Raw genomic sequence first — 12,580 nt, forward strand, 5'->3', positions numbered from 1 at the left:
TAATGATGCATTGGCAGCTTGGAACTCAAAGAATGAAAACAAAACACCAAATTTTCCAGAATATCAGAAGAATTGGGATAATATTAACATCAAACGCATTATAATGAATGACTTAATCTTCACAACTCCTCGAGACTTAGCYCGATTTAAAGCTTTGCAATGCAGAGAATCTGGTTCTTGGTTACACTCAATCCCTTCTCCTAACATTGGCACCTTTTTGGATAATACTTCTTTTCAAGTTTGTATTGGTTTGAGATTGGGTTGTAATCTTTGTACACCACATTCGTGCAAGTGTAACGCTGAAGTCCAAGAAAACGGTATTCATGGTCTTAGTTGTCCGAAAAGCAGTGGTAGATTTTCAAGACACACGGAAATAAATTCAATAATTCACCGTACATTAACATCTATCCATATAAATTCAACTTTGGAGCCGAAGGGCCTGTCCCGTGATGATGGTAAGCGCCCTGATGGTTCGACACTTGTTCCATGGTATAAAGGACAAGCTTTGGTTTGGGATGTTACCGTTGTAGATACCCTTGCCGACAGTTATTTATCAAAAACTTGTGAAACCTCAGGTTCTGCTGCTGAAATAGCATGTCATCGAAAACATAACAAATATAAGTCAATCATTTCTTCGAATTATATTTTTAAAGGCTTAGCTTTTGAAACTTTAGGCCCTTGGTCTAAGGAAGCTTTTGAGTTCCTCAATATAATTGGTAAAAAGCTGATATCTGTTTCTGGCGAAAAAAAAGCTAAACAATACCTGTTTGAGAAGATTTCCCTTGCAATTCAACGTGGAAATGCTGCTAGCATTCGGGGGACCTTCTCAGAGTCCGCCTTATTAGCCGAAATATAACCTCAAATTAAAAAATTAAATTAAATTACACATTTCTTGGTCAAATTTCTTTTGTATTGGGCTCTTAAGACTTCACAAATCACTACCTAACTATTTCAAGTCGACCAGTGTGCAAATTAACTGGGTGTTACATCGTTTTTGGCGTACATTTAAATGTGAGTTTAATTTTTAATTAAGTTTGGAATAATTTGGGCCTGTGATTGTGGATAAAACGTTATATTGCAGTCGTGTGTTAGTCGCGTTTTATCCACTTAAGAAAATTAACCGCTCGAACTGACGTTCTCGCGGTTAAACATTCTTGCGTGGATAAAACGCTATCTAACACACTCTTACAATAAATAACTATTATTTGATATTACAAATTTTTATGAAAAAGTGTGAACTTACTTTGCACAATACAGAGCAAAACCTAGTTTTGAAAAGAACTGATTTTATAAAATAAAGAAAACAGCGGAGAAAGAAGACAAACGACACGAACACATTAAACAATACTACGAGAGTGGTAAACTAAAATTGGAAAATTGTAAAAAGCACCTAGGTATCCCAAAAAGGGATTAACTCAATGAATTACAGTAAATATTATTGTTTTCAACACCCAACAAATTCCACTATTTTCTATTCATTTCTTTTTTCTTCTCATTTACTTGAACCTCAACAAAGCTGGTGTTGTATTTGATAGATAATTGTGGTTCCATTTTGTTTGTAATTACAAAAATGTAATAACATTCCTTGCGATTCAATTGTCAATTAGCTTTGCCTAGACAACAACACTTCACGACTTACCATCTAGCGTTTTATCTTTCGAGACGGTTTTTTTATAAAGACGACGGACGATATTTCAGTCGGCGGCACGTTGTGCCGTCAAATCATCGCAAACAAAACCAACCTTTGCACAAATACTAATTACGTCACCTTTTTGACTTTTTCAAGTCACCAGTAACGTATACTTTCGTTTTTCTATCGTTTTCGTTTGATTTTCTTAAAGAGTATGAAGACGTGTCAGATTGAATGACTGAAATTCAACGCACTCTTGGTGCATTTTTTTTTAATTTTCATTTTTATGGATTTGTAGCCCAAATAAAATGAATTAACGAAAATCACCCGTCCGTTGCAGTAAAGGTTGGATTGAATTTTCATTTTTCATCATCGATTATTGTCTAAACTTTGCTATTTTTTGCTATAGTGGCCAGCAAAATTGCTCCGTGAGTTAACGTGGGAGCGTTAACAACTCGATTTTTAAACAAATATTTTATTTCACTCAAAATTATTATTACACTTATTTTATTATTATTATAACTTCACTTTTACAATTATTTCACTAACTTCACAATTAATTCTTATTTTCAGACTACTAACTTAAAACTTGAACTCGAACTTATTTCAGATTAATGATTTGTATACCAGACTAATATTCAGACGAAAACGCGTATTTCCTATCCTGAATTTATAATATAAATTAGTGCAACGGTTGCAAGGTTTTTGATGATGGTAAAGCGCGTGATGTTTACGTTTCCTTATGGACGCTTCTATGCTGATCCATAGGCACGTGGATGGAGATAAGAGATAACATAACACGTTGTGCCTCTCTCCAAAAACAATTACCATTTTTTGCGAGAGATAGTTTATTATTTTTTACACGGGTTGATAGCATTGGAGCTATCACGTTTTAGTAATAGCTAATAATAACTTAAAACATCTTTGACATTAATAGCCGTAAAAAGATAAACTGGCATTTTTTTAAGTTAGGTGGCTATGATATTCTTAAAAAGCTTGTTTTTTTCTTATCTAAAAAATATACAGGCCGTTTTTATTGTTACAAATTTAAACAGGTTATAGAATATTCAATTTTAAGACGAAAGTTTCCTATGAACATGTATCAAACAATGTTATATAAGCGAGCTACACCCCCCGAAAGAGATGTTTTTTTTCAATTGGTTTTTCTCACTATTGTAGATAGATAAAATTACAAAAGTTGGTACAGCTGATAACCTTTAAACACCTGAAAGAATTTAAAGATCAGTTGTCGAATTTTTAAACACGGGCGTCTTAAAGATAAAACAAATTTAATTTTTATCTTCTTTATGGTCTCTAACACATATTGTAAACTGATTTTACTCAAAAAGGGTAAGTTCTCTCGAAAAAACGCAAGGGACCTCTTTCTTGTTAAAAACTTTAGAATTTTCTGGCTGAAAGTGCGTGTGTATAAAGGTTATTAGTTGTACCAAATTTTGTAATTTTATCTACAATTTAGGGGATGTAGCTCGCTTATATAAAACTTTTCGACACTTGTTCATAGGAAACTTTTATCTTAAAATTGAATATTCTGTCACCTATTTAACTTTGTAACAATAAAAACGGAACACTCTGTATACAGGATGCGCCAGAACTCGCGCCCTAGAGAAAAATGTCAAATGCTGGCGGCAATAGGTTGCCAAAAAGTGCAGCCAAAGAAGTAATTTTTGCTTTCACCAGAAAGTTATTAGACTCTTAAATCTACCAATCCCAGAAGGGCACCTCAAGGTGTGATTGAAAAATTATATCCGTTGCAAGGTTACGAAAATAATACCATTTTGCCCAGAACCTTCAATAAGTAGCTGGTCTACTGTAATTTTCTGTCATGTGGGTGACATAACCTGCTAGTTTCCAGTATTTTTCTCTAATTTTTCTCGTTGAAGAGGTTGTACACGAGTATAAACAGACAGAATTGTTATTGATTATCAAAAATTATTTTGGAAACTCGATTTCAAAACATTCTGCAAATTTCCGATGAACCGACTTCTCTAAAACTTCTTCACAGGTATTATTTTTCTCAACTTTTTTTTTTCGATCTGATACCAATTAACAAGCCAATGTATGAGTTTTAGAGCTTGAAAACTAATGCATTATTCTTTTGAAGTAAAGAAGCAAGTGAGAGTGAGAGACCTGAAGAATCCAGAAGAATGTTGCGATGTTTGTATTTATTATGAAAAATTAACATTTTTGCTGGCGGAAATTTCATTGTATTTCAGTGACTACTTAAGTAAGCTTATTCACTAGTATATAGTCTTCTTGCACTACATCTACACCAACCAAATTTTAGCGTTTGTATTTTGTCATAGACTATAAACAAGAATAGTAATGTTTCCGACGTCATCTATGATTCCACATTTGAATTGCGGATGTCTCTACAAAATGGATTATTTCATTTGCTATCTGTTACTTTTGACACCGGTCTTCCCAAGTAGTCGCAAGTTAATTTTAGGAGTGTGCTTTTTGTTAAAACTTATGCCGGATAGGTTTGTAGAAGGTCGAAGTACATGGGTGAAATGATTTTTACAATTTTCATTGGTATATGGTAAGGTGAATTGTGCATGAGGAACGTTGTTGTAACTTTTGGTTTTGTTATTTTATTACTTATACCTATTATGCAAGAAATATGTAACATTCGTTATATGAACTTCTACTTCGGTGTGGTACGTATTAACACAAACACACACTGGTTATACCTTTTTTAGTCGTTTTATCTATATAAAAGAGACTGACTGACAGACAACGCACAGCCTAAACCACTGAAGCTAGAAATATGAAATATGGCAGATATGTTTTTTAGAAGGTGTACCTAGAGGTCCGCTAAGAAAGGATTAAAAAAATCAATCTCTAAGGGGGTGAGATGGGGTGTAAACTTTTAAACAAAGATAGAAACAAAACCCTTGGAAGATATGTTACTTAGCGGTTGTAAAGGTGCACTAAGACGAGATTTTTTTTAATAATTACTAAAAACTTATTTACTCCTTTAAAAAATGGGGTGAAACGGGGTGTATACGTTTAAACAAAAATAGGAACATGAAAATTTTTCAGATATGTTCCTTAAAGGGTGTACGGATTTTTCCAAAATTAATCTCTACGGGGGTGAAATGGAGTGTAAATATTTAAACGAAGATAGAAAAAAAAATTGAGGATATGTTCCTTAGCAGTTATAAAAGTGCACTTAGATGAGTTTTTTTTTTAAATAATAAGTAAAAACTTATTCACCCCTTTTCTAAGGGGGTGAAACTGGATGTACACATTTAAACGAAAATAAAAACATGAAATTAGAGAGATATGTTCCTTAGAACATGTAGATGTCCGTTAAGAAAGAATTTTTCGAAAACCAATTTCTTAGGGGGTGAAATTGGGTGTAAACCTTTAAGCGGTGACAAAAACATAAACTTTGGAAAACATATTCCTTAGAGGGTGTACACTTCTATTCACAAAAAAAGCGTACACGTATTGAGGACTATTGTAAATGGGATATTTTAATTAATCGTTTCCAAGAAAACGTATTACATACTGTACTGACATTTTCACATTTTGTATGTCAAATGTGTGAAAATCGCTGTCAATTGCTATTTACAATTGAATTATACCACGACATATAATACCATTAACAAGAGCGTGATTATTACTAATAAGTTGGAAGATGGGTGGTCTAGGTATAAAAGAACTGAAGCACTATTTTAAAGAAGTCCCGACCTCAACTACATAGAAAACGTCTGAGGCCGTATGGCAAAAGCAGTGTCTAATAAACTGAATGTCAGGCCTCCTACTGCAAACGAACTATGGAAAATTGTGGAAAATAAATATAAGGGAAAGTTTAGCGAACGATTAAACTTATGCCCATGCACTTGTTCACTCAATGCTCCGTAGACTAATTGAAGTGAACGCAAAAACCGGCGCGATTACCAAATATTATTAAATGGTTTGCTATCTTTATTAAAATTGTTGTTGAGAATTGCCTTTTTTGTAAATTTGTGAATAAAAGTTTATGAATTGTGTTTGTACTATCTATTTCAGTTGATAGTAGAATTTGATAAACAGGGTTTTTAGCGGTTTTACCAAAGTTGTGTTGACTCTCGTAGCCATGATTTTCGATTTTATTTTTTAAAGGTGGCAATGATGTTTTTTTCTGTCACATTGAAATTAAAGGTTATGTACGATGGTTTTGGGGTTTAATAAAATTTTAAGGCACAATCACGTGCTTTATTCAAAACATCCAACAGCCGAAGCTTGTTTTTGGATGAAACATCAGTGAATAACTCCGATTACCTCCGATAAAAAAGTGTCGATCAAATTAAAAGTTGGAACACCAAATCCAAGTCCAAGAATTTTGTTCAAAACGTTGATCGAACCTCTGATATGAAAGATTTGTAAGAAGAAAAGCATCTTCTTGTTAGAATCTGTTAATCATGTCCATGGTGTTTGTGGCAGTTATCAATTTACAAATAAAACTTTTGAATGTTGCACAAAAGGTTGGTTCTTCTTAATAAATCAAAGATCGTTATTGATAATAACAAACATTTTAGCTACACCCATAGTTTTAATTAACAAAATTGTTATGAAACATACCTTGCACCTTGTACAAGGGTAATGTGCCTCACAACTTATTGTTCCCAAATGAAACGCAGTTGCCTCAAGGAAACTTTTAGTGGTGCAGTGGTTTAGTTGATTAACTAAAAATCGGAAAACCCTCCAAAAATTTCGTAGATATTTGACTTATACTGGATAACAAGATTGTTTTATTACCTTTTGGTAAATTTCAAAGGTTTGTTAAGGACTAATAGTTAACCATCACAAATTTAGTTTTGTGCTTCAGTGATAGGAGTTTGTGATATAACGTGTTTTGGTGTTGGTATGTTGGAGGATTAGCATAATTCTTTATTGTGACGATAGTTCTGCAGTTCATCGAATCATTTAAAAGAAATTTTTGCTCCTATGAATAAGGTCACAAGCAGGCCTATCTAGGGGGAAGCAAACCCAAGTTGATCCTTTCTTTGGTTTTGAGCAAGAACGAATATTGTTGGATAAAATTTCCAGATTCTACTGACTTTGCCTGCAGATGCTTCTATCTGAGTTGATTATATCTGATAGATTTGCAATTACCTTTTATGAGTAAATTGAAAATAAAAGTATTTTTCATATACCTTCGAGTGATTTAACCAAAATTGGAGCTCAATAAAACTCGTTCAAATACTATTCAAACACTCATGTTTTGGGTTATTTTAAATATCTAAATCAAATAATATGTATTGTAGTCCCTTCGGTTTCCGTTAACGAGCACATTAAAATCAATTTTAATAAATAAACTCAAGATTTACTAATTAAAACACCAGCTGTTCGTGGATTGTCAATAAATGTCAAAATGCTGTCAAAAGTGATCAGTGTATTTGTCAAGGTTACTTCGTTGTGCATAAAAGTTGAGTACACTCGTAAATTGTGACCTTGAGAATTCTACTATCCAGAGAAATATAGTGTAGTAATCGATAATAGTTGCCTATAGCTTGTTCCAAATCTGGTGGCGAACTGACGTTGTCAAAAATCACTGAATTTTGACACTAAACATATGTTTACTATTAAAAATAATATTGTTCATAGGCGTCGTATGAAATCATATATTTCAAAACCACTGTTATTTTTTAAAAAAATATAATAAGTAGGTACTCGTACATAAGATGAAGAATAATGAACAAATTATTAAATTGTTAACGCATGAAACGAATTTTCAAAAATGATATTCCTAACAATTATCCATGTCTTTAAAATTTTTAAAGAAAAAAAGTACGCCCATGTATTTTTTTATCTTAAGCAAGTGGGCGCACTCCAAGTGTCTTTTCTGTCACTGTCAGTTCGCCACCAGATATGGAATAAGCTCTAATAAGGCAAACAATTTAAACATATTAAAATCTCCGAAAAATACAACGATAAAATCCAGCTATCAGCAAGGTTTTAGTTCCAGGTTTCTAAGTAACAACGATTAAAAGATAAGTTTACAATATGACAATCCAGCCAAAATTGGGCTCACTACTTGTACGCTTTTTTTTTGAAAAGAAGTGTACAGGTCCGCTAAAATTAAACGAAGATAAAAATATAAAATTTTGGGGCCACATGAAAAATTTGGTGTATGAAGTGGAAATAAATACAGAAGACCAACTTCGACAACGCATAGCAGACGCTGCGAACCAGACTCGTAATAACCTAGAACTACGGAGAACTACATACTACATTGTCTTTAGGTATCCGTATCCAGAACTAATGAATTCTGTTTATGAAAATTGGCACCGGCGCACTCAAATATGTATTAATGCTAACGGGAGGCACATTGAATATTTATTATAAAATATTTTTTCGAATTTAGTTTACACTTAATGTTTTCAATACAGCTTACCTTTAAAAATTGTTATTATTCTTAGTTAAAGTTTAAAAGTAGGTAAAATGTAAATAATTTATTCAGTACATTATTATTTTGGGTGTAAACACAACTAAAACGATCCTCTTGTTACACAATTCTTCCACAATTTTGTGCACACTGGGTCTACATTTATTTATAATATTTTTGATAAACACCACATTATTTTTTTCACTTCTCATTTATCTTAGCTTACAAAATTAGCTGTTTGTACTTACAAACTTACATTACCTGATGTTTAATGCACAAAGCGTACAGCGTTTTCAACAAATGCTATTAATTTAATTCAATTTGTCAGATTTGTCAAAAATATCAGTTACAAATGATTTAAGTATGGTTGCTTAGATATTCGCATTCTTACAAGCACTAACAATTAATTCCTGACTATGACTGTGATCAGTAGCGTCGAATGTGTTTTATTTATCCCCATTATTTTTGACCTAACAAAAAGAGGTTTTCCGGACATGTTGAAGCTTTTTAATGACCCAGAATTTTTTGGCAGCTTATATTGGGACCAGCCTGTATAGCGTAATAGTTTTCTTCTACCATAAATGTCATCTTATTAAAATATCAACCTCAAGACCGTGTACACCCTGTATTTACGATCCCTTTGAACTCTAACATAACTTGCGATCTTTTTTTTTTTTAGTTTGCAATAACATCTAGGAACATTTATTAAGTTGATACCGCTACGGTTGACATAAATTGAATCCGATTGTTCACAACTTTTTTCAGGTAGCAAATGGGAAACGGCTTTGTTCGGACGCTTTTTCACTTTTGGTGGTGTGCATCCTTCACTGTCGCTCATTGTGAATTAAATACAAACGATCTTTCACTAAAAGTGACAGTGACAGTATAAGTGACAGTTTAATTCATTACCAAAAACAACTAAATTATGATAAATTATTCTTTTTTATTTTTATTTTTTATTATGACTTACTTGTTACAAAAAATATTGTAGTGCCTAAGTTATTTGGAAAGCAATTTTTCACATTTGCAATTCATGCAGTAGGTACTCCGTGCGGTCGTGCTGCAAACAAATTGCTCATGTGGGAAATTGTATATTCCAAACACGTTAGATAAAAATAACTGTTGCAGTATGACAGCTTTGTTTGTGGTACGAGCCCGTAGGGCGATTTCTGCATTAGCTGTACTTTAAGTAAGGAAGTTCACCAATGTGCTCAGCGAACCGCTCGCAGTGTCGAATGTCGACTTTTTTATTTATCTTCATTTCTACTATAAAATATAAACGTTTGCAAAATTATTTGAAGTCCATACGTCGTTTTCCCTCCCTTTTAATTTTAATCCATTCCGTGAACTCGCTTTTTTATTTTTATTTTTTTTATTTTAACACAGTTTTATGTTGTGTGTTGTAGCGCCCGTTCCTTTGGAGCCGATGGTTCCTCTCCCGGTACCAATGCCTCCCGTCGGATTCCAACTAGTTCGTGACCCAACAACCGGAGGTCTCCTTCTTTTGCCCACAACCGGAATAGGTTAGTCGGGTCTTTGTTTCACCGCTCTTTGTTTGCACACATTTCACATCATAGACGTCCAAGTTTTCAATAGAAGTTTTAACAAAGTTGTGTCTTTTCAGAGCCCCTCCAACAAGCTGTGGTTTGGCCTAGCTACCACCAAACGCCTTCAGTTTTGTTACCACCACTACCACCACCTCCTCTACAACTTCTAAGTTCTGCTTCGTCAGATTATTTATCAAGTAGTACAACACTCCACCAGCACACGCAAACTCACAGCACACGTTTGGTGGCGGTAACTACAGACAGTAAACGAAAAATTCCGTTACCCATTCCAGCAACTACTTTGATTAAAATAGAGACAGACGCTACATTAGACCAAACAAAGACCCTCCAAGCTGTTAGTACTATTGGAAATAGCACGGGTACTGTTTTTACCGACCAAAATATGGCTCCGTTGGTCACAACTCATGTCATATATCAGCATCCTAATTTAATTTTGTCACAACCGACAACTTCAGAGACATTGTGCAGGTCGCAGGCGACCTCACCAGTTACTTGTCTGACACCGCCACCGGAAAATGTTTCAATTCCCGAAGAAGAGCCTCTTGCAGTGCAAGACGCTAGCAATCAGACGGATACTCCAATTTGTAGTGAAGACGATAATACTACACTTACAGTTGCAGAACACCACGAAATAATTGAAAATAAAGAACCACAAGGAAGTGCTTCCATTAGCCCAGTACCTGAACAAATACAAGATACTAAACTAAAAGAACCTGAACAAGTGCAAAAAAAATCTACTCAAAAAGAGGAAAACGGAAGTCAAGTACAAAATGAACACAAGTCAAAACCAGACATTAGTGGTTTAGAACTGCTATCCAACAGCATAGTTGAGTTTGAAAATGGTCGAGGTAGTGTCAAACTCGAACAAATGGAACATAAAGAGACGGGAGAAACTCTAAAAAACTATGAGAAAGAGTCAGAGCGATCCCAAACTATTAATGATACTTTAGGTGGGTTAAAGCTATTGTGTGCGCTGGCAGAGCAACGAATTATGGAAGAAAACGTTGAAAAACATAGGATTGAAAAGGAAAAATCCAAGGAACACAAATCAGAAAAACGAAAGCTGAAGAAAGAACACTCAGATGAACACGAGTCTAAACGAAAGAAGAATAAAAGAGATAAGAACGGATTTAAACATGAGTCATGTAGAATCTCAGTCACAAACTCTGTAGAAGATTGCATTTGTCCTATAGAAAATTACAGATCATATAAAACACCTGAGTCGGAAGAAGAAGTGAAGAAATTCATCGCCAGTAAAAGCCAAGCTTCATGTTGTGACGGCGATTGGCCTCAGATGAACGAAATGGAACTTGACATGAGAATGAAATTGGCAGACTTGCAGCGCCAATATCGCGAGAAACAGAAAGAACTCAGCCGTTTGAAACCTAGAAAATATCACTCACAAGAATGCAAGAAAAGGTGTCGTAAGAAGTCCACACATTCAGATTGCAGTATTACACCACCACCTCAATTGGACAAGATTGATATGTCTTTAACCACATACAAAAATCAGGAATTACTCAAACCCCCAACACTTTGCGCCTTTGATAATACTAAAACGCCTAAATTAGAAGCAATAAAACAAAGCGACAGGATAATCAACGATTATAAAAATGATCTATTAAGACAACAAGCGTTGGAAGAATTGGAATCGTCACCGGAAAAAAATTCCTCTTCGAAAAAACGGAAAGTCGGTCGGCCCAAAAAACTTTTGTCCCCTTTGGGTTGTCATGTGGCTACTGAAACTATTGTAGCCAAGAAGCCTAAAAATAATTTCGTAGGCTATTTCCTCGCAGCTAAGGAAAAATTCCAGCTGCAAAGTAAGATGTACGCAAATAGTCCACCACGATACTTGGAGGAGCCCACAATCACAAATAAGACAAAGAAAAACAAAAACAATAACAACATAATTATCGCTGATATAAAATCGTGTAAAATACGCCCGAAACTGAAAGCCGAACTTACCATCAGAGCGTACAACGACGAAGAGGAACACGAATGGGAAACAGAGCTAGAAGAGAATGATGAAGTAGAAACAGAAGAAAATGATGTATTGGGAAAATTATTGGTGGAGGAAGTTGTTGAAGAGATACAAGAGGTACATGAAAATATTGCTCAAGAAATGGAAGATGTTAAAGATGTAGAAGAACCGAAACCTGTTGATAATAGATGTATTTTGAATGCGGAACATTTGGAAATTGACAAATTAAGAGTTTTAACCGCAATGGGTGGCCTTTTCTACGCTGGACACTTGAATGCCGTAGAACCTCCTGATGTTTATTCCATTACACTAGATGGAGAAAGAGGAAACCGTCCACACATCATGTCCAGAGAGGAGATCTTGAGGGATGCGGTAAGTTTTTTTTTTAATTTCTTGTAAATCTCATAATTGTCTGTTGTTGTGTATAATTCCACCGGAAAAAAATTATGACATTACAATTTTGAAATTGTAAATAATTTTGATATTAAATCTTTTGCTTTTGTTTATTTGACTTGTGTCAAAACTACCATCTATTGGCGGAATGGGAAAACTGACAGCGCGTGCAGGGCTGTCCAAAGGCTTTGAAAAAGCCTTTCGTCGTCTTATAATATATTTTAGGTGAAATAGGTAATGGAGAACTTTTAAATACTTTATTATAAACTAGCATTTACTCGCGACTTCATTCTGATCTAAAATGGAAAATGACCCGTTCACAAACAATTCTCAACTCTTATTCTGTGAAATTGGATACCCATGCTTTGTATGGGATTCAGCTATAGTCCCGTTCTTGGCATGGGCTTTATTTATGAATTATGGGTGGTGTGTAGCCGCCCATTGTTTGATTTTGATTAAAATGTTATCTAACTTCAAAAAAAAAATCTAAAAGAATTACAAACTCTCAGAAGAGGAATTATTCAAAAATACTAGTTATTTATTCGACGAGTTTGAGTGTAAATCGGACGCTTTATTTGACCGAGTGGATTTTTAAACCACGAGTGTAACGA

At 34.3% G+C, this 12,580-nt stretch overlaps 1 protein-coding gene across 3 annotated transcripts in view; it reads left to right on the forward strand.

The window, feature by feature from the left end:
- LOC123004453 (protein winged eye) overlaps positions 1-12,580 on the forward strand; it is a 106,421-nt gene that overhangs the window by 78,568 nt on the left and 15,273 nt on the right. For 2 of the 3 annotated variants that reach the window (XM_044397737.1, XM_044397739.1), the window contains 2 exons: positions 9,434-9,550; positions 9,652-11,948. In XM_044397737.1, coding sequence (XP_044253672.1) covers positions 9,434-9,550; positions 9,652-11,948 — 2,414 coding nt within the window. The remainder of the gene's footprint in view (positions 1-9,433; positions 9,551-9,651; positions 11,949-12,580) is intronic. The other variant, XM_044397738.1, reaches the window with a different exon arrangement.

This window comes from Tribolium madens, unplaced genomic scaffold, assembly GCF_015345945.1.
Source record: "Tribolium madens isolate multiple individuals breed KSU strain unplaced genomic scaffold, Tmad_KSU_1.1 Scaffold_1;HRSCAF=32;Tcas5.2_LG8, whole genome shotgun sequence".
In the NCBI taxonomy this organism is placed as follows: domain Eukaryota; kingdom Metazoa; phylum Arthropoda; class Insecta; order Coleoptera; family Tenebrionidae; genus Tribolium; species Tribolium madens.